Below are 23936 nucleotides of genomic sequence, written 5' to 3'. Positions count from 1 at the left end.
CGCCACTGGCTTTGTGACACTCGGCCTAGTTGATAGTTTTACAACTCCACAACTTTCACTTTTGACCTCGTGAGTTTGTGACTTTTTTGTGTGAAAATCAGAACCACTCGTAGAACTACCCAAGTAGTAGAAGATTAAATGGGCTTCCAGTGCAGTCATTCAAATGAATGGGGGAAAAGGGGGAAACTCTCTGATTTAAGGTTAAAAAGCCCGAAACAGGAGTCTGATTTTCTCCCCATTTACCCCTCTCCCATGCAAATTAATTGAAAAAACTCTCTGTCTCAAGACTCAAAAGCTCGAACCAAGAGTTTAATCTCTGTCCCCTTCCCCTCCTCCACCCTCCAACCCCCCCAATGTTAAATTGGGCTAACTTAAGGGACTGACTTAAATTGGGATTATAATTAAGATCTCTGTCCCATTGAGACACTGATTAAAACAACATTTCTTTTATATTATCATTCCATTCAAAGAGTGAGCCAATGAATATTTGTCCATGTTCTACTTCAGGTAATAAATTAATTTTCCTATTACATTCATCACCATCGAGTATGGTCACAAATATTATTTTGGAACTTAACAGCTTGGTCTAAATATCTTTGTTGAGCAGAGATAAAATGATAAACTTCTCTTAATGCTCTTGTTTGACCACCTCCTGAGCCACATAACATTTTTAGATTATAGTAAATTGTTTTTCCATTGTTTAATTGATAACCATCAAAGTTTTCAGTCCATTCAAGGATATTTATTTTTTCTTTATATCCTCCAACTTATTTGTAATTAAATTTATCCACTTATTTGTTTTATCTACTTTTACCCTGGTTTTTGCTTAAATAAGACTTATTTGGTATTTCTCACATTCTTTATGTTTTCCATTTAAGTACCAAGGTTGATTACATCTCCACTCTTTGGTTTTGGTTATTGCTTGGTTCTATCATTTATAAATCGGTAAAAGATGGTAGTAGTCCCTTAGCACTTGTACTTATAACCATAAGGGAGACTATTAATTCCATTCTCTAAAATATATCTTTTATCATCAAAAGCTCCTAATGCTTTCTTATTTATTTCTTCTGTATATAATTGATGTTTATAACTTCTTATTTATTCATTTTTCTATACTCTTCCTTCTTTAAGATTAAACAGTTGTAATAATGTTTAAAGTTTATTGTTTCATTTTTTTTTTTTATTCCCTTTAACTTCTTTTTACACCTTTCAATATTATTGTCAATATATTGTTGTGGTTACCAAATTCGCAAACCACCATTCAGGTCCCTTAGGTGAGATATCTCGGTAAGTATATGTGTAGTTAGGCCCAAACCCGTTGTCTAGTGGGAATAAATGTCATTCATGCGTGCTGCGACTCTTCAGGATAGCCGTTTTTCTTTTGCTATCTTTATTTTGGACCAACCGCCATGATTACCACCACAATCACAACATCAACCACCAACCACAACGCCGCTTCACCACAACCGCCACGACCTTCCCGTCACACCTCGCAACCGTAGCATCGCCACCGTTCTTGCCCCGCTGTGGGTACCGGTGTTGGACTCGTGCAGGGCGCGCGTCGAACAGCGTGTACAAAATCACGGATTTTGTGCTTCAAAAACGGATCAAAAACGACACACGCCCACTTTTTGCCGTCCAATCGGTGAGCGAGGGGCGAATTGGCCCCGCCCCCAGGGCGATCGATATATGCAAATTTATGGATCAAAAAGCCTTCACGCCCACTTTTTCTCGGGCCAATGGGGAGCGAGGTGAAAGGTCGAAGGGAGGGGGTCAAAGATGAGAGGGCGAAGTTACGGGGCGGATAAAAGGACCGTGTTCGTCAGTAGACAAAGAGAGTAGGAGAGTCCAGAGGCGGAGAGTAGGAGAGTAGGAGAGTCGGAAACAGAGAGTCAAGACTTCGCGGGCGGTGGAGCTGCTCGTCGTGTGCATTGGAGTCGGAACGGAGGGGACGGAGCTGTGGAAAGGCGGCGACACCAGACGAGGGGGTGCTCGCGTCGTGCAGGGAGCTGCACCCAAGGGAGGCCGACAGCGCGACCTGGCCAAGGTGGAGACGCTCGTCGCGGGATAATAAAGATCCTCTATACCCCGAGCATCAGCAACCCCCTCCTGTTTCCCCCCGCGCTGAGATAGTGCGACCAAGGGGGCCCCTTTCCCACCCCCTACCAGACACCGTCCGCGAGGCCCGCGGAGTTGAGGCGCCATCGCCGCTCCGCGTCTCATCACCAGACGGGTAGGCGCGACCCGGTCTCGGCCTCAGGCCCGCCTCATCCTTGAGGGTATTCTTTCCTTGGTTTTGGGTATGTGTTGTCGGCGCCGTCTGTGAAGTAAAATTGTATAAGTGTTGCCGTGTGCTCGGTAGTCGGTATTAGCTCTGCATTGTGTCTTCGCTTTTACATTTGCTTTTTGTGTAAATTGAATTGTGTTTTTCTTTTCTGTGTGCTTTTGGTGGAATTGAATATGTGTGCTTCCCGTGTGCCGCGAATAAATGTGCTTTGTGTTGAACTGTTTCCCGCTTCGCTTCGTCATTTCTCCCATTGAATCCTCATCTTGCTTCACGTAAAGGGTTGGTAGTGGGCTGAATACGCCCGATAATTAATCGAACCGTCGAGGTCGACGATAACACCGCTCGGTTATTCTGATAGTACGGAACGGGTCGCTTAAGTGGCCCGTGTCCGAAGTCGACCTGCGGCGAGGTGCGATCGCCCGGTCTACCCTCCGCGTGGGTACTTAGGGAGGTCGAATTTGGCGAGCAACCCTATCCCACGCGGGGGCTGATTGGCTCGATCGCGGTGAGACCGAAAGGTCCACCCGTGACTGGTTCCCGGCGTTAGTCCGAGAGGGTCACGACTGGATTGTCCGTCCGGTGGGCGACGTGCCGCGATTCGAGTTACGTGGCCGTCAGCACGCCGGCGGGCGCGAATCCGCAACAATATGTAAAAGCATAAGCCTTTGATCTCAATCCTATAAATTTACTCATAACCTTCCCACCCAATTCATCTTTAAACTTACCAATAACCTTTTCGTTATTTGATGAAAACAACACATCACCAGGTTTATAATTATTTGTATCATATATATATATATATCAATATTATCAATCATATCCTCGTATACATCCCCAGTCTTTATTTCTAATATAAAACTATCTGTATCCATATATAACAATGACACATTATCCTTTTACTTTAATTTTAAATTATTATAGTAATAGTCATACATAAACAACTCTCACAAATCAAGAATTGATGTTCCTATATAAATAGGTCTATCCATTTCAATACTCTCTTTTTTCAAATAAATAGCACAAAAGTTCTCTGAAAATACCTCCACCCGTTCAAAACTTGGTTTGTTAATTAACTTTGAAGCCTGTTTCCAAGATGAAGCAAGTCTTATGTTTTCTCGATTCCTAACATTTTCCATAGTCTTTCCAAATACAGCATTATTCATTAATTTATAAAAGTCCTTCTCAAAATCTGTTTCTGCTTTTTTTTCTCCTTTTTGTATTAAAATCAATATACTTCTTTAACCATGGACTTTGTTTAAATTTCAAAATCCTATGAATTTTCCTCACTCTCAACCCTGCAGATAAATATTGTCTCAAGTTCCTTTGATGTAAAACATAACTTTCTTTATCATTTAATGTAGTAAGTAGTTTTTCTGAAGATTTACCTTTTATATTAAATGACTGTTGGTAATCACTTAACCATTCTTTTCTTGGACTTTCTTTATCGGAGGCATAGGGTAGGTCTTTATGTTTATTACGAAGTTCTTCAGGGTATCTTAAATCAACCTCAAAATAATATCCAACTCCAGCCTCATCCAATTCTTTTTGAGAGGAGATAACAATATCAAGTAAAACTTTTTAACCTCCGCCATCGAAGATGGACGGAGGTTACTGTTTTCACCTCTGTCTGTTTGTTACTTACGAAATCTGATGACTTCCGTCATCTGTTTGTGTGTGTGTTTGCTTGTTTGTAGGCATGATAACTCGAGAACAGAAGAAGCTGCCAATGTCAAATTACACCACGTGATTCAGGAGGGCGATGGCTAGTGCTGATTAGATTTTGGTCAAAATCGGTCAAAGGTCAAGGTCACAGTGAGGTCAAACATTCGATTTTTGATGGCTTGGTACAGAATCATCGTAGAAACTTCTGGTTTGTGTCGCTACCTTCTCCAGAGACAGCTTTTATTAGACAAGGTCAGAGGTCAAGTTGACTATTTCGTAAGTACCAGTCTATGACTACTTGTTTGTTTGTTACTTACGAAATCTAAAGATTTCGTAAGTATATTGATCACTTCCGTTTCTGTTTGTTTGTGTGTTTGTTTGTTTGTTTGTTTGTAGGCACGATAACTCTAACGGAAGAAGCTACCAATGTCAAATTACACCACGTGATTCAGGAGGGTGATGGCTAGCGCTGATTAGATTTTGGTCAAAATCGGTCAAAGGTCAAGGTCACAGTGAGGTCAAACATCCAAAACATTCCATTTTTGATGGTTGGGTACAGAATCATCGTAGAAACTTCTGGTTTACGTCGCTACCTTCTCGAGAGACAGCTTTTATTAGACAAGGTCAGAGGTCAAGTTGATGATTTCGTAAGTACCAGTCTTTGACTGCTTGTTTGTTTGTTTGTGAACAGTATTACGGAAAAACTCCCTGATGGATTTCGACGAAACTTGGTGGGGGGGGGGTAGGTATGGTCCAAGGATCATGCCATTAGATTTTGGACTTGGTCCAAAGTCCAATATGGCCGCTATGGCAGCCATTTTGAAAAAATATTTGAATTTTTGTTCTTTGCATTTCTACATGTTTTAAGTGATTTCCAACCCCCCCCCCAAAAAAAAAATTGTTAGAGAAAAAAAAAACAGAAAATTTTGCATCTTTTTTTTTCAACAAAATTTCGATTTTTTTTTTTTTTTTGTTGCATTTCTACATGTTAAAAGTGATTTCCACAAAAAACATGCCAAAATTATAATTGCGGCTGATTTTGGAACTTCAGGTGGATATACCCATGTAAAATCAATTTCTATCTCAAGGAATCTAGTTATGAGGAATGAATTGAGTATGTAAAAGGGAAAGTTGCAAACTATAACTCTGTGAGCACTGTTGACGTCAAATTGAATGAATAGGATATCAGGTTCACTTGAGTGACCTAGCAGTATTGGCGGCGGAGGTTTTGCACTCTACCGAGTGCTCCCCCTCTAGTTCATAATGCTTTTCTTTAACCCATTTAAGTTTCCCATAAGGTAAAGATTGAGACATGGCCCACCCATACAAATTGTTAGCATCATAATACATCAGGTAAGAGTTGTCCTCATTCTTATTATAATCAGGAAGATATTTGTTATTTGCTTTAGCATATCTCTTGGAACATACTTGAGATATTCCTCTTCTTTTAGCCTTCTCTATCATTAAAAGCATATCTATATCACTGATTAATTCCAAATTTTGTTTTGTCATTTTTAACATAGCACTCCAAGCAAACCAAGGGGCCATGTAATAGTGAGCGGGGTCTAATCCATAAGAATTTTTATTATGACAGACTGTTCTAAAAGTTACAAACACATCACTTAATAACAATACATCAGTTTTAAGATATAAATCATGATATTCCCCAATATTCTTTTTATTAAACTTCTCCCAAACCTTTTTAGCTTGTGTATAATCTTCATCAGAAATATGAGTTTTATTCAACTTACCATAGAAACTTTCCCTTGAAGGAAGTTGTGTTTCTTTAAACCTTTCAAATGAATCCATATAGTCATATGGATATATTCCCTTTTATGATAGGAGATCAATCTCTTCTTGATTTGAGAAATATGATTTAAGATTTGTTAAGTTTTTAATATTTGATGCTAACTCAGATAATGAGTCTCCCATAAACTTGTATGTGTCAAGAAATCTGATATGGGTTATGGGGATGTATAAATTGTTTTTGTGAATGAGATGTATTTTTGATCTGTGTTTGGAATGGCGAAAATATTTCCGAATGTCTTTGAAAGTTCATTTATTAATAGATGTGTGTCATAGTGAACGTTGTTGTGAAGAAAGACGGGAATAAAGTTTGGAGGTTTGTAATTAATATTACAACAAGAATGAGCAGGACCTCTATATTTACCAGTAAGATGACAATGATCTTTAACTTTAAACTCCTTAATTTTCTCCTCACAAATATGACAGGTACTGTGTTCTTTCTAAATTATTTTTTTCTCTCTCTTTGTTAAATTCATTGGTTTATAGGTTTTTACCATTATTTCTCTTAGTCTTATACAGTCTTTTTACAATCGTCTCACAAACTCCTCTGAGGCATTTTCTCCTCTATAAAGTTCTAACTTGTATTCATCACTAACAGATGATTTGATATAATAACAGAAACCACAAGGAGTATGTTTTTGGTATTTATTTGTGTATGACTTATTTGGATTTGGAGAAACGGTGTCTATATTTTCAAGGATACTTTCAAAATCAGCATATATCACAAATGCATGTTTTATAGATTTGTTAAAATCTTCGAATGATGTGTTTGAACCTGCTTTTGGTAAATTTATTATGGTTGATTTATGATTACTACAATATTTCGAATGTTGATTTAATCGTTCTTTTGTGTGAAAGGAGTTGAGACATCTCTTACAAGGATACGTTTTACATTTTCTCTTGTATAGTTGTGATTTGGTTAATCTTGAGAAATTTTTGATGAAAGCATAATGTGATTTTTCCTTTGAAGTAAAGTAGAGAAGGTCAATGTGTGTTTCATCATTTTTATAGTTGCTTGAAATTTTTAATATCTGAACTTTGTTTGTATACGTTAATCCATATACATTAACAGATAGATTATTCATTTTCTCAAATTTAGAAATATCTCTCATTGACATTGGAAACTTTAAATCTTTAACATTTAATGTGTTCTTGTATTTCTTATAATTTTCAACCCTTTCAGAATTCCATTGTGGAGGATGTAAGTGAGCAAGAACAGACCATAGAAAACATTTATTATCTTTGTTTTGAATATTAACAACCGCTTTCTTAAGTTTTATCTCTTTTGGTAAATCAATATAAGAAGAAGCTTGAAGAGGATCTGATTTTAAGATGTGTATATCCAAAAAGATTATTTTTGTAATAGCAAATCCACTACCTACTACAGTGTTATCAACATCTTGTTCTTGTCTCTGGAGTTCATCGTAAACATCAGATCTTACAAAATCTTGAAATGATAAGATAAAGTGAGGGTTTGTCCTCATATAGGGAGTAGTTTCATCACCTTGTCTTACCATATTCAATTTTACTCCCATATAAAACTTAGAAGTTTTCATTTCACTTCATGTGTTTTTAAATATAGTTTTAATACTTTGTTTAACCATATCAACAGCTTCCATGATTGAAGATGGTCCGGGGTCTTGAAAGCGAAACAATCTTATTTTTATATGTCCTTTAAATCAGTGCTTCTCAACCTTTTTCAACTCGAGGCCCACTCTGGCTCTGAGGAAATTTTCGAGGCCCATCATACGGAATCGTAATGAGAAAAATGGCAATAAAACTTAATGCCAAAACAAATCATTATGCTTACCTTTATTGAGACACTTGAGCTTGCTTCTTGGAAATAAGATGGTCAAGTCGTGGTTTGATGGGGGACAGGCTCACATGCAAAGTGGCATTCAGAGTGTCTGTTTTAGACTATTTCGCGCTTTTGATTTTGTCACAGTTACAGTCGAGAAGCCCGATTCACAGAGATAGGTTGTGGTGAATGGTAAAAGATATCTGATGGCACGCTTTGACAAAGAAATGTATTCACTGCTTGCCAATATCCAGAATGAAGGAAGGTCTACTTGTGCATGCTGAAGCTTCAGACTACTGTCTGCAGAAAGTTCCATCAGTTCATTTTCAAGTACAATGGACAAGGCCACATCTTCTGAAGCAGGATCCACTGAGAAAGGGTTCAAAATCCAAAGGTTTCCGTGCCTTGGGTCCTCTGGAAAGTAGTCTGCAAACTTTTGTGATAACTTGGTCAAATGCTGGATTATGAGCCCAGATATGTCTGTATGAGGAGTGGATTCCAAAGTTTTACTCAGAAGTGGAAACATCTCAAGTTGTCCATCCTTCACTTTTCTGTTCCAAAGAACAAGCTTTTTCTTGAAGCCTTAAATTTTGTCAGCAACCAAGAACACTGAACTGTTCCTACCTTGCATTGATATGTTGAGCTGATTTAATTGGTCAAACACATCTGACAGGTAAGCCAATTTGGCACAAACGTTATCATTACTGTAATGATCAGCAAGTGGTGAGTGTTTCTCTTCAAGGAAGATGTGGACTTCATGTCTTATTTCAAAGAGGCGATTAAGCAAACGTCTTCTTGAAAGCCACCTCACCTCACTGTGGTACAGAAGCTGCAAGTGATCAGAATCAAGTCTTTCACACAGTGCAGCAAAACACCTTGAGTTGAGTGCACTCTTCTTGATGAAGTTCACAGTTTTAACAGTTGCATTAATGACTTCATTCAGTTCTGGTGACATCTGCTTTGTTGTCAAATTTTCTCTATGTAAGAAGCAGTGGGTCTTCTTGGCATCTGGCGCCCTCTGTTGGATCTGTTTTACAACACCACGATGGACTCCTGTCATTGATGCAGCACCATCTGTGCACATACCTATGCAGTTCTTCCAATCACTCTTGTCAGTGAAGTATTTGTCAAGGCAGAGCATTAAATCATCTGCAGCTGTTTTTGTGGGAAGGTCTTTGCAAAACAGTAGATCCTCATGAACATCACTGTCCTCGCAGTACCTCACGAAAACTAGCAATAAAGCATTATTACTAATGTCAGTAGATTCATCCAACTGAATGGAAAAATACGGACTGGCCTTTATTTTTTCCACCAGTTGGCATTCAATGTCATCACTCATTTCAACAATTCTTCTCATCACAGTATCATTAGAGAGTGATACGGACTGAAGTTTGGTTGCAGCTGCCTCTGCAAGAATTTCTCGACACATATCAACAGCACTGGGTAAAATAAGCTCCTCCACGATTGTGAAAGCTTTTATTGCTACGAGCAGCAACCATGTAGCTGGCTTTCAATGCTGATTTTGACTGAGTTGTAAATGTTGTAATTGTTATGACTCTTCACCCGGCCGAGTGATGACAGAGTCGAATGAGGGTTCTCGAATGATACGATTTATTTCAGAAGATGGCACTACGCATGCGGAATGCGGCCCAAAGGCCCTTCAGTCAGGTGCCCCTGGACCACATTGAGATTCTTACTTCAAAACAGTTGTATATATATAATCACACAAAAGCAGAACTGGGTGTGGACTAAAAGTGTGTGCTAAGGGATAAAGAAATATATTTGGCAGTGGGCTTCTTTCCCCCCTCCCTAGTGGCCCTAGGGGAAGTTGAATTGGTCAATTCTCAGATATGCAACCCAACAGTTTATCTTGCAAACTAATGACTTTCTAAGCCTCCTACACTGACACATGTTGATAGCAAAGGTGAAACTCTGGTGATGACTAAGAACAGGAATGTGTGGGATATCAGCATACACAGTTCTCCCAAGGACATGCAGCTGCAGAAAAACAGGAGAGTGATAAAGGCTGTCCAAAGGAACAGTTAGGGCAACATGCAACATTTAAAGCAACATCTTAAAGCAAGGTTTGAATCCTGACAGCTGATTAATATACAACTATTGACTATTGATTATTCAACTATGGCTCAAATGTGACCACCTAGTATATCATCATTCATCACAGTAATCACTTTCTGCTGTGCCTGAAGTCCAGCCCTTTTCCTCTCAAAATATTCCTTTGGCTTACCTGCACTATTCGGGTGTCTTGTGTTTAAGTGTCTCTGAAGCTTTGACGGTTTAAGCGCCTCATTTGACAGGATTTCAGCACATTCAACACACTGTGCTTTTGGCTCAACATCACTGCCTGCCATCGTGAATCCTTATTTAATGTAATCGGGGTCATATTTCCTCACCACAACCTTTCGAGATTTTTCCGTAGCAGATTTGTCTTCTCCATCACACTTTTGTTTCAAAAATCGATCCATTTTCGGTTCAAGAAATTATCCGCGAACGTTGAAAAGGTTACAAAAAAATTCAAGTTTGTGAACGCATGAACTAAGTACAAGGCACATACATGCATACACACACATCGCATATATGCGCACGTGCACAATACACACATACACACGGATATAGTACGTTCACATCACCGTTACATGTAGATCGAACGCGCGTAAACCACCACTGCATAAATATGACGTACGTAAGCACAAAATGACTCTATCTCTCTCTCTCGCGCGCGTGCGCTTGCTAGACGGTTTCGGAAAGACGGAAGTACAAACAGACCGAGCTGAATTCCAGCTGTCGTTTAAGATCAGACCCTTTTTTATATACTTCTTCTTTTCTTTTCTTTTTTGCCGACCTCGCGGCCCACCTGTGAGGGCTCCGCAGCCCACCGGTTGAGAAGCACGGCGTTAAATGCTTCATCAGTGTTTTCAATGGAGAATTTAGTGGCGCCCTCCCTTTCTTCATTGTTCTTGTGTTTGCGTGATTGACGATGTTTATTATAATTCTTTCTAAGAATATCATTATCACAATGTTTTGTTTCTTGGTCAAGTGGAGATATTTGTCTGAAGAGATTGAATGTGTGTCTGTTGGTTTGAAGGTGTTTTTTTATAATATTTATATTCATGATTACAAACATCGCAGTACGTTGTATTCACCACATTTATAGAATAAAACTTTACTCAAACTAAAATTTTCTTGATGAAAATTTCGTTTAATTTAGAGGTGAATCTGTGCTTAAAACCAATTCATTCTCCAACTTTTTTCACTTAATAAATACATTGTATCAAGACACAAAAGACAAGTTTCAATCAATCTCTTCATTTGCAAAAGATACTGAGAAATATGTCGAGGATGTAAAATTGAATAAAGATAAATATAACAACTATTGTATAAAAACAATTATGGTAAATAATGAGTTCTTCAATTTCCTTCAGTGGAAGGGCTTTTAGTATATCTGGAAGAACATCAATTAAAGTAGCTCTAACAAAAGTTTCTCCTCTCCTTCTGGCAATATATTCAAAACTAGAAAAAGCAATGAAACAAGAAAAAGTATCAAAAAAGAAAAACCTCATGGATGAAGCTTTAGAAAGAAAAGATAAGACCATCTGAAATATGCAAGGAGAAATTTGTATTTTTTTCAACAACCCTAAAGATGTAAATCCTGATGAAATAAAGGATGTTAATATATCAGGTGAAATGACATTTCGTTCAATAGTAGTTAAGGATCATTTTAAAATTACCTTTAATATTAAAAATGTAGTAGTTGAATCTGTTAATGAAAAAAAGTATATAGATATAGATGGTAATGTTTTTTTCTACTAATTAAATACGAGTCATTATTCAACTGAAGATTTTGAAGATTATGAGAGTAATGACAGTGATGACAGATGACTATGATAAATACTGAGAGTTGGCGTTCAAACGATAGTTATGATACCGAGAGTTTGTGTTCAAACTATAGTTGTGAAAGTAGTTTTATAGATGATTCTGAAAGTACCAAAGATGAATTTTAATTTAGGTAAAGTTTTACTTTATAAATATGAATAGTTTACTCGATTTTGAGCCTCTTGAATTCTCTGATTCTCCATATGAAAAATTTGAGAATTGTCCTGCATGTGATAGAGTGGGATTAAACACAGAGTCAAAAGCCTATAAACAATGTATATTCTATGATTATCTTCTAATTAATGATAATAAAAATATAAAAAGGAATATAATTCTTTTAGATTTACATCAAAAATGAATTACTTTACAAGATTGATTAGAGAAATGAATGTAAAGTATGAGGGCGATCACACACCTTTCCTTGCCACGGAAGAAACTGAACGTATTAGAGAAATGTTCAAAGGATTGTTGTTATATATTATTCACGATTGTCATTTTCAGGGAAATATCAACACAAGATATTGTATAAAAAAATAATGGATTATCTTGAAATTAAACCCGAACTTCAGATAAAATATAGAGTTTCTAAAAAAGCCAATAATAAATTAAATAACCTGTTTTCAAAATATATAAATGAGTGATTTTTTTGCCCACTTGGGAAAATAAGATAAAATTTGACAACCATAAAAATCTTCCAAATTCATTAAGATGTCTCATAGTTAGTTCAAGTGGATGTGGAAAAACCTGCTTACTTTTAAAGATGCTCCTTACTCCCAACTTTTTAGATTATGATAATTTAATAATTTTCACAAAGTCAAGTTTTCAACCTGAGTATCAACCTCTCTCACAAGGTTTTAATGCTGGTCTTCAAAAAGAAGATATAATCGGTTTATTTAAACTTCGAAACAATCTAAATGATTATAACATTGAAGATATAATACAACTATTTTGTGATACACAGAGATATAAAAAGAAATCAAAACTAATAACTTGTATTCTTAGTGATACGGATGATATACCTTCTCCCCAAGATTTGGATAAATAAAAAAAGAACCTCGTTATCTTTGATGATTGTGTTAATGAGAGAAACCAAATGGTAATGGACAGCCACTACACAAGAGGGAGACATTCTTCTTGTAATTGTATTTATCTTAGTCAATCATACTTTCAACTTCCTCGTCGTTCCATCAGAAACAATGCTCATACTTTTATTTTATTCAAGTTAAATTCAATAGATATAACCAATTTTTGGAGAGACAATTGTTCTACATTATGTAGTAAAAAGGAATTTGGGGATTACATGAAGCACACGACTGAAAAATATAAATATATTGTTGTGAAACAAGATGAGATATTAAGGGATATATTTTTTGTTTTATAAACAATTGCAGATATAAATGACAACTATTATAAATCTTGTGGTTAAATCTGCTTCTGGAAAAAAAACTTTCATAAATCAAGGTTCTTGTATTGTACAAATGAGAATATTGTAAATTTACTTAAAAAACACTCCGTGATACGCATTGTATCAACAACTACAGCAATAAGACCTGGAGAAGTAAAAGGTGAAGGTTATCACTATATTTCAGTGGAGGAACATATGCGATTGAGGAATGAAGGTCAAATATTTGAGGAGGTTTCACTTGGTACAACAAAATATTCACATTGTAAGAGAGTAAAATAAACTAAAATCTGGTGGTCTTGGGATATTAGAAACGAATCCAGAAGGAATGAGACAAATTATTAAACATCTGAGTGGGGTTAAGATTTTATCATTCGGTTTTGATGTTGATGAAGAAACTCAACACAGACGTATGAAAAGCAGAGATACAAGTATTAGTGAAGAAGAAATTACAACTCGTATTAATGTAAATAAAGAATTTGATGAAATATTTAAAGAAAAGGATTTATTTGAACACATCTATTTGGATGATGAAGAAAAGGAAAATTTCCCTGTTGATCCTTACAATTCATGAAATGATATTTTCCAAAAAAATAAATGGATGCGAAAGAAAGAGCAAGAAGATTTAAGGAACATCAAGAGTTGGTTTCAAAAGTTGTAAAACAACAGGAAGACATAAAGAAGAAACGCAGACAGAAACTAACGGGTGAAGAAGCATTTGAAAGAAAACAAGATAATTTTTTTGAACCACTTTTAAAAACTTCCCAAGAAAAATTATAGATGTTTCCACAGTTCCCACAATAGAATATACTCCTAAAAAACTTCAAATGTTAAAAGATTTCAGTCAAATGACAGAGGAAGAATTAGAGCTTATAGGAGAATTAGAATATGATGATGAAGGATTATTTCAACAACTGGAAGAGATTAATCAACCCCCTGATTATATTGTCAATGCTATTCAAAACGATGAATATTCAGTGGAATCAAAAACCAAAGCAGGACTCGTTCCAACAGAACAACCAGCAATATTTCATCTTGTTCAAGAAAAGGTATTGATATTTAATGATGAATTAAGGTTCTTGAGTTCTGCTCAACCTCCTGTTAAACTAACTCCAAGATTAATGTTTCTTCTCACAAAAGATGGAAGACAAGGTTCAACTGTGAGGGATGAATCAAAGTATATTGATAAACCATTGGATATGAAAAATAATGATGATAGAGTATATATTGATCTGCTGGACTCTGTTAATAATAGGGTTAGTCTTTCTGGTAAAAGTAGGAAGAATGAGAAGGAGAAACACATTATTCAGGCTTTAAGTATCCTTGGTTCAGGTGTTGGTTTTCTTACAAATGACCCATCACAATTAGTTAATGGACTGTTATTGTTGTTAGGTAGTAAGAAGGCTGGAAATAACAATGGTTTTAATGAAGCAGCAGCCATTTTAGACCAGTTGATGAACATGAAAATAATTAATAAATACCAATATAAAGACATTTTATCTCATTAAATAAGATGAGAAGCAAAATCCTTAGTTTTAATTTCACAACAGGTGACCACACATCTTCATTCCCATACCCACTACAACTTGACACAACAAAAGAATATGAGGCATCTTTATTGTCCATGGAAACTTATAATACCTTATTTGATATAACTGAGAAAAATGACAAGTTTAGTTATAATCTGGGAAGTGGATACAAAACGATAACAGTTTCACCCGGAGAATATGAGATTTCTCAAATATCTTCCGAAATTGTTCGTCTTATGAAAGAACAGGGTGATGAACCAAAAAGTATTGTTATAGATATTCAAAAAAAATCAACGATTAAACTTAAAAATAACTACAAGGTTGATTTCACAATTGATAATTCATTTAGAGAGTTATTGGGTTTCTCCTCAAAATAGATTGAAATTAATGGGATGTTTTACAGTGATAATGCCATTCAAATATCCTCAGGAATAAATTTGGTATTAATTCACTCTGATTTGATTGATGGTGCTTATAATGATGGAATAAGAACAAATACAATATTTTCATTCAGCGCATACTCAACCCCAATTGGTTATAAATTCAATATGGAACCCAAAAATCTGGATTATCTCCCTGTGTCAGGAAAAACCATACACAGAGTAAATTTTAGGATAACCGACCAAGATAATCGTATGATTTCTTTTAATGGAGAAGTTATATCCATCAGAATTCACCTACGTGAAGTTTTCGAATAAATTAATATGATGGTTATTGTGAGGAAACACGAGTTGGGAAAATATGAAATGATTACAGGGGATGGGATGTTCCTTTCCCCATACTACAAGGGTGAAGGTATGTATCTTGGTAGAGGATACTATAAAACTAAGAAACAAAGGCGTGTCAGACATCAATTTAGAGGAGATGGGATAATTGATACTCTAATGGGTATCGGTTCAATTATTCTTAAACAGAAAGACCTCATTGGTTCAACTGCTTCTGCTGTGGGAAATGTAGCAGGTGCTATAAAGAGTATAAAAGATTCCCAAAAGGAATGTCATAAATTACAAGCAATAAAAGAAATTAAGAAAGGCAAAACTCATTTGTCTCCCCAAGAACGACAGAAAATAATTCAAATACTTGGGTCAGTGTGTCAGAAGTTTTAACATCTTTTTTCTGAAATAAATACAAGTATGGAAGCAATTGATAGTATCTATGATTTGGATGATACTATTATCATCTCAAACTCCACTAAAAAAGAAGATTACTTCAAGGTAAATGCAATAACTGGAACAGACTGGAATGCAAAAACTGGAACAGACTGGAATGCAAATGGTACAAAAAGTTTTGAAATAAATAATCAACAAACTTATTTGATTCTATCCGAAAGTTTCTTGTTGTGTAAATTTAAATTCACTAAGGCTGGGAATAACACACACGCTACACTCGTCAATGATTTCTTCTCGAAAATGTTTGATAGTGTTTATTTATACATTGGAACACAAGAAGTTGAAGCGGTTGATTATGTCTCTGCTGTATCTGAAATGATGAAATTTACACTATATTCATTCAGTGATAGAATGGGAAAGGGGGCTGTCGAAGGGTTTATTCCTGATATGTCAACAGGAATAAACACAGACCCTGGATATAGTCAAAGGAAAGAAATGTATAATGAGGATGCATAAGCAGTTAATAGTTTTACTGTGGCAGTTCCTCTTAAAGGTATATTTGGATTTTGTGATCATGATAAAGTTCTGTATGGTCTTAAAATTAGATTTCAACTACAAAGGAATGATGATGAAAATAGATTACTTTTTGGTGTTGCTCATGCTTTTGGTGCTGCTCGTGCTTTTGGTGCTCAGAATAAACTTGTAATTGATGAAATGAGTTGGTATATTAGTGAATATACTCCTAATCTTAAAACAGAAGAGATGTTGAATAGAAGACTTAACTCAAAGAAACCACTCAATGTATCATAACTTAAAAGAAGATGTCAACACGTTAAACTGAACCAAACCACTAACACGTGGAATTTGGGTGTTCTGGAAGGAAAGCCACGATATTTGTGGATCATTTAAAAAAAAAAACAGATGGTGATACTGCGACTGATAAGAATAATGCATTGAGTGATAATGCTAAGGTGAAACAACTTTGTGTTTCTCTAGATGGAACATTTTATCCATGAGATAGATTGGAAATTAATTGGGAAAAAAATGATTATGCTGAAGCATACAAGTCTTACCAAAAGGTATGTGAAAGTAATGGAAATAAAGAACCTATTTTGGATATGACAGCATTTAGAAGTTTGTATACAATCTATGCGTTTGATCTGAGTGCTCAAAAGGAAACTATAAAGTCTAATCGAGTGGATACTTCCATATACATTGAAAGAGGAGAGAGTGAAGAAGTTGATACATATTGTTTGCTTTTGGAAGAAACAGAATTACAGATTAATACAGATAATGGTGTTATGATTAGTCTCACATAATTTTTTGTTAAATAAATGAGTGGCAAAGTACCAACTGGGGTATATGTTAATCAAATCAATCTTCATAAACTATCATCTTGTGTTCAAAATCAAAAGCCTTTTATGATTAACGTTAATACAATTCAGAGAAAAGGAGCAGTAAGAATTGATGTTTTGCTCACAAGATAACAGGTGAAAATCTTGAACGATATTGGCTCACTTAAAATTAAAATGACAAAACCAATGTTGAAAAAATATTCAATGAGAGATGAGTGGAGGAATTCTCCCATTTCTCATTCCTTTATTTGCTGGTTTAAGTGCGGTTGGAGCAATGACGGGTGGTATTTCAACAGCGGTGAAAGCTTCCAACGGAAGGAAGGCTCAACTCCGGGCTCAAAAAGAATTGGAAAGACATAACAAAGAGTTGGAGAAACAAATTAGAGGAAGTGGTGTAATTGTAGATTTTGCTGAAAAACTTGAAAGTCTGTCTGATAAAGCGAGATTGTTAGTTGGAGATATGCTTTCTTCTATCGCACAAGCAGGTGTAAAATTAACTAAAAGGGGTAATGGATTATATCTTTCTAATAAATAAATGAGCATTGATGAGTGGTTTAAAGAATTTGGAAAGAATACATCAAATTTACAACTTGTCAAATATTGTAAGAAATTAAAAATTCATAATGTGGTTATTTGTTTGAGAGATGAATTAACAAATGTGCCTAAACATACAAATAATATTATTATGAACTTAGAAGATAATAATGGGAAAGGTTCTCATTGGGTTTGTATTTTTAATAGTCAAGACAAATATTATTTTGATAGTTTTGGTCTTCCACTACCTGTTGAAGTTATAAAATTCTTACAGAATGGTGTTTATTTATCAAACATTTCAAGTCTAAGAATTAAATTCCAAGTGTTGTGGTCAATTTTGTCTCTATGTGTTATTTCAACTCAACAAATATTAAAAAATTTTATGACATTATTTTTAATCTAATATAAATGACTTATGTTGGTAAAGATGGTTCTATCTTTGGTGTATCCCAAGAACTGGATATTGATTTATCAAATTATTACACAAAGGCACAGGCTGAACGACAGAAATATAGTATAACAAAAAATATTAATATGAAAAATGCTTATAAATTAAAAAATTATCCAAGCCCGACTGACGCGAATGACTTGGTGAGATTAAGTGATTTATCACAATATATATCCTTAAATAAAACGGCCGTGTTTTCCAAAGATACAGAAGTGTTGATTTTATCTCCAGGTCATACAGAATTCACAGTTCCAATTGAAATAATTTTTTTTTATAAAGAAGGGCGTATCGTTTGTATGAGAATAGAACAATGGGGGTATGAAATGAATGATTTAGGGTATAATTGGTCATTTAAAATTGACCTAGAAGACCTGAAACAATTAAATCAGTCTCGTAAGGAAGAATATTATCCACTTGGTGCAGAGAATGAGTTTTATGGAAGCATGATTCGTAAACAACAAATAAAAGAATTTAATAAGGGTAAATATAATAATGGTTTTGCCCTAGTTTATATCATGAAAACAGGGTTATATATAATAAGTAAAGAAATACAAAATTATTTAACTATGGGGAGGTGTTTCGTGTCATAATATTATTCTGTCATATATTTCTAATAAATGACAGCAAGAAGGCTTCAAAAAAAATTATCATTTCTGTGTCCAAGCATACCTTCAAGAAAAGGGTATTCGGTATTTTAATAAATATGCTCTACAACACAAGAATGAGGTATTTTCAATAAAAGATTGGCTTTATACTGATGTTGATAAACCGACAACTTTGGATTTAATTAAAATGTTAAATAATGAAAAAATTATAAAGTTAAGAAAACACAAGGCTCTTTTAGAAATCCAGAAGAAATTTTATTGGTTTCCTGTTGTAAAAAAAAATATTTTGGATACAGGAATAACAAGAAATCTTGATGAATATATATATGATATTCTATGGGGTGTAAGTGATTCAAGGATAGGAAGGAGTTGAAGAGGAAGAGAGAGAAGAGGAGGAAAAGGAGAAGAGAGAGGAGGAGAGGGAGAAGAGAGAGAAGGAAAGAGAGAGAGAATAAATAACTAGCAAAATATGGAAACCAGTGAGATTAAAAAAAGATTGGAGGTATTATAGAAAATAAATAAATCTCAATGTACCGAGGAGGAAAACAAAGAATTGACAAGTCTATTAGAAATATTTTCGACAAGACTATTGACATCGTTTTGAAGGGAAAGTTATTGACTTTTAAAGTTTTTCATTTTTTTCTTAAATAAATGGAGGAGAGAGTGAATACATTTCTGAGGATTCTTTATGTTTTAAAAATTAAGATTCAAATGTGCATGATGGAAACTAAAAAGGTTTTTGCACTCTGTAGGAATTTTTCTCATAAATAAATGACTTATTGTCTCAAATGTAAAAAGAAAACTAATACTAAAAATATCTCATATTTTAAAAGTAAAAATAACAGGGTTATACAAAAAGGTACATGTTCAGTGTGTGGTTCAAAAAAGAGTCAATTTATCTCCAAACACAAACGTGGAGGAGATGTACAAAAGTTTTTATCAGGAAGTAAATTTACAACTACTGGAATACCAGGGGAATTACATCTACCAGGGTATTCTTTCTGTGGTCCAGGCACAAACTTGGATAAAAGGATTAGATGAGGCAGACAATCCTAAACCATGGAGTAAACCCATCAATAGGGTTGATGAAGTGTGCCTGAGGCACTATATTGATTATGGGAATACTACAACTTTGGAAGAAAAGCATTAAGCCGATAGAGAAATGTTGTATAATTTGTCTCTGATACAAAATCCAACCTTGAAAGAAAAAGTTGATAGGTTCATCGTGAAGAAGATGATCAGTACTAAATTGAAACTTGGGCTTGGAAATTCAAAAAACTTATCGGCTCCAATGATGTCATTAAGACTGAAGAACAATTAGCTGATGAATTACATAAACCAATATTCACAAAGTTTCATAGAAGGAAGGTTTATTCCAAGGAAGTTGATTATATCTGGTCCGCTGATTTGATTGAACTCAATAATGATAAGGGGTACAAGTATGCTTTAACCGTTATTGATTTGAGGAGTAGATATGCGTGGGTTGTCCCTTTAAAAAACAAAACAGGTAATACTCTTATGTTAGCCTTTCAACAGATATTTAATAAAAGTAAGAGAAAACCTAAAAAATTGTGGACTGATGAGGGTAGAGAGTTTTTATAACAAGACATTTATGAATTTTCTAAAAAATAACAGCATTACATTATACAGTACCTTTAATGAAGGAAAAGCCGTTGTTATTGAGTGCTTTAATCGTACTTTAAAAGAGAGACTATATAAAAAAAATTCACACAACTCTGTTCTCAACAATGGTCATCTTTCATTCAGGATATTGTAGATAAGTATAATGACACGATTCACACTTCAACGAATACGAAACCATCAGAAACATTTATAAAATTAAAATATGAAAAAGAGATTAATGTCAGAAAACCTAAGTTCAAAGTTGGTGATATCGTAATATAAGAATATATAGGTGGAAATCTCATTTTGAAAAAGGTTATACAAAGCAGTGGACAAATGAACTTTTTAAAATTGTTGTTGTTATAGATACAGTTCCTTGGACTTATAAGGTATATGATTTAAAGGGGGAAGAGATTTTAGGTTCATTTTATTTACAGGAATTGCAAAAGACAAAACTAAGCAGATAATACTCATAGGAGCAATGGGTTGGCCCTTCACTCCCCTCCACTATACACCTTTATGGACACTCGAGGACCAAGGTGTATAACAGGTGGCATCTGCCGAGGGTTAAATTTAAAAAAAAAAAAAAAAAAAAATATATATATATATATATATATTGTGTGTCACAAGGGATTCGTTCTTAGATCTGTGAACCCCAAACACAGAATCCTCAACTGAATAGTCAGTCAAGGCTTAACTTTTGTTTGTTGGTGTGTGTGCAATGGGGGACGTTCTTCGATCTGTGAAACCCAAACAGAATCCTCAACTACATAGTCAAGGCTTAACGTGTGTGTGTGTGTGTGTGTGTGTGTGTGTGTGTGTGTGTGTGTGTGTGTGTGTGTGTGTGTGTGTGTGTGTGTGTGTGTGTGTGTGTGTGATAATAGAACAGGGAGCATAATCAATCTGAACCCACCCTAACCCTCACATTCAAAATCTCAACCCCAACCCAACCCTTGTCCAACACAATATCTTTTTATCAGCGTCTCGCGTAGCGAACGCTGCTCATCGAGAGCTTGGCATTCTTCTGCTTCTTCTTTTTGTTCTTCTTCTTCTTCTTCTTCTTCTTCTTGTGAAGACAAAACCTTAATATCTCAGACTCTGCTCTTGTTTATACAAGATCCGGATCTCCTTAAATATTGAGCACATGTACACATCCTCACATAGACGGTGCCTTTTGAGAGCGTCTATCATGAACTTTTAAATTTATTCGGACATTTGCTTTAAAGTTTCGAAAAGTTCACGTTACTATTTAAAGATTATTCCATTTATCGTATTGTAATTTCGTAAATATTATTTATTTCGTAAATACACTATATATAGTAAATGCATTTTGACGGGTTTTGCTATGGCTTAATGAAGGCACGTGACGAAATCTCGGAAGTTGTTGTTGTTTTTAATTTTTTTTTTTTGAGCCGACAAAACCTTAAGGACGCTGCTCTTGGACACATTTGTCCTTGTTTTAAATACGTATTTCAACAATATGTTTTTTTTTTCTCTTCTTCCAATTCTGTCTTTTAAGGCTTTCAAGTTTGAAGTAGAAAGGGGGAGTAAGAACCTTCCTGCATCTTCTTCCCAGAACTTTCTTGATATTGCTCTCATCAAGCACCATGCAACAAAACTACATCGATATGTTTAGAAACCACATTTCAAGTCTCCAAAATAAACCCAACTTTCCAAGTCTCTAAGGTATAACCACATTCCTGTTGAGTTTCCAAGATATGTATCACATTGTGAGTTATCAAGCCATAACCCACATTTGAAGTCTCCAAAATAAAACCAACTTACAAAGTCTCCAAGGGATAACTCATTTCCTGATTTTTTTTTCAAAAATTGTGAGTCTCCAAGGTAGGTTCCATATTTAGAACCATCTTGGCAGAACCCTTTTCCCGAGTCTCCAAGGTAGTTATTTAAACCATCAAGACAGAACTCGTTTACTGATTTTTTTTTTTCAAAATTTGTGAGTCTCCAAGGTAGGTTCCATATTTCGAACCATCTTGGCAGAACCCTTTTCCCGAGTCTCCAAGGCAGTTATTTAAACCATCAAGGCAGAACTCATTTCCTGATTTTTTTTTTTTTATTTTTTTTTATTTTTTATTTTTTCAAAATTTGTGAGTCTCCAAGGTAAAACTTGTATTCTGGCTCATCAAGGTATAACTTGTTCAGTGGGTATTGTCTTGATGACTCACAATGAGTACCATCGATGTAAAACTCTTTTTCAGGATTTTGCGGGTCTCCAAAGTATAACTCTTTTTGGTTGAGTCATCAAGGTTGAGCTCGTTCTCTGCGTCTTGTTCGCTCATAAGGTCTTCAATCAAACCAACAATTTCGTCCCAAGTTGTGGCAAAAGCAGTATTTTCATTTTGTATTTCTGATACAATTTCCTGTGAGAGAAAATAATAATGTATTAATTAAGTGATTTAATTATTAAATGATTACATGCTTAAATCAAACTCTGTAGATAGGAAAAGAAAATCTTGCCTCAATAGATAAGAGGTTTGAATCCAGTTCATCAACTTGAAGGTTTATTTCCATACAAGTAGTAGAATTCCAAGGAACTCCAAAGTCATCCCACTCAAGCTCAGCACAGCAGTCCATTCCCAGTAAAAGTAAAAATATGTTTAAAATCAGTCTGGGTTTCAAGCCTTTATATAGAAACACTGGTGGGTGTGGTTTCCTTTGGAAATTCTGGAAAATTCTTTGGAAAAGAGATTAACTGGAAATGATGTAAGAGTAGGTGGTCCTCACAAAATAGGGTGGGGCTTAGGAAAAGTGGGTGGAGCTTAAGGAAAATAATGTGTGCCTCAGGAGGTCATCAAACAAGAGCATTAAGAGAAGTTTATCATTTTATCTCTGCTCAACAAAGATATTTAGACCAAGAACTAAGTTCCAAAATAATATTTGTGAACATACTCGATGGTGATGAATGTAATTGGAAAATTAATTTATTACCTGAAGTAGAACATGGACAAATATTCATTGGCTTACTCTTTGAATGGAATGATAATATAAAAGAAATGTTGTTTTAATCAGTGTCTCAATGGGACAGATCTTAATTATAATCCCAATTTAAGTTGGTCCCAATTTAACATTGAGGGGGGGGCGGGGAGGAGGGGGTTGGAGGGTGGAGGAGGGGAAGGGGACAGAGATTAAACTCTTGGTTCGAGCTTTTGAGTCTTGAGACAGTTTTTTTTTCATTTCATTTGCATGGGAGAGGGGTAAATGGGGAGAAAATCAGACTCCTGTTTCGGGCTTTTTAACCTTAAATCACAGAGTTTCCCCCATTCATTTGAATGACTGCACTAGAAGCCCAATTAATCTACTACCTACCCTCATTGAAAAATCACAATCGCTCAACCTTTGACTGTAACTCAATCGAGTTCTGCTCTCCATTATGGGTTGGCTCCGCATCATCACATGTGTCTCTCCTGAATTCTGTAGCATCTACAGCTCTCAACATTATTGGAATCTCATGCGATGAGGCAGAAGCACAAGGTTTGTTGCTTTCACATCGTAGGCATGTCTGTGTTTGTTTGTTTTTTATAAACAGACTCTCATCTGGTCAAACTCCCTCTGCGATCTGTCCTCCAACCCTGCTCAACTTCTCCAGCATGACACGTTCTTCCATTAACCCCCTCTTTGGTGAACTCCCACAATCCAGGTTGACTGCACATATCAACTCTTTTGTTCAATTTATTTCCTATTTGTGGAACAACCTTATTTTTGTATACCTTGTCGAGTCGAGGCTCGTGTGAGAGCTAACACACAACGCACAGCAAGGGGGGGGCATGAGACAAGAGGGGCGGGAGTGGGAAGGACAAAACATTGGGGAACAAAGACATTTGGAGATCTGTGGAAGGGAGAGAGATGGGGCAGGGAACATGGGGAAT

The 23936-nt window shown here is 35.5% G+C and overlaps 1 protein-coding gene across 10 annotated transcripts in view; it reads left to right on the top strand.

The window, feature by feature from the left end:
- SLC35D4 (solute carrier family 35 member D4) overlaps positions 1-23936 on the top strand; it is a 98664-nt gene that overhangs the window by 39600 nt on the left and 35128 nt on the right. Inside the window, exon 1 of one of the 10 annotated variants that reach the window (XR_015057561.1) lies at positions 23239-23707. The exons of 7 other annotated variants lie outside the window; for them this stretch is intronic. Coding sequence is in view for 2 of the 3 variants with exons in the window: in XM_085878748.1 (XP_085734874.1) it covers positions 23340-23707 (368 nt within the window). In the remaining variant the exon portion in view is untranslated. Of the gene's footprint in view, positions 1-23238; positions 23708-23936 lie in introns of those variants that run through there. 2 more of the 10 variants (XM_085878748.1, XM_085878745.1) reach the window with 2 other exon arrangements.

Source organism: Eptatretus burgeri, chromosome 4 (genome assembly GCF_056783735.1).
Source record: "Eptatretus burgeri isolate ZD-2024b chromosome 4, Ebu_testis_v1, whole genome shotgun sequence".
Taxonomy (NCBI): Eukaryota; Metazoa; Chordata; class Myxini; order Myxiniformes; family Myxinidae; genus Eptatretus; species Eptatretus burgeri.
Note: the sequence above shows the minus strand (reverse complement) of the source record. Positions and strands in the feature narration are given on the sequence as shown.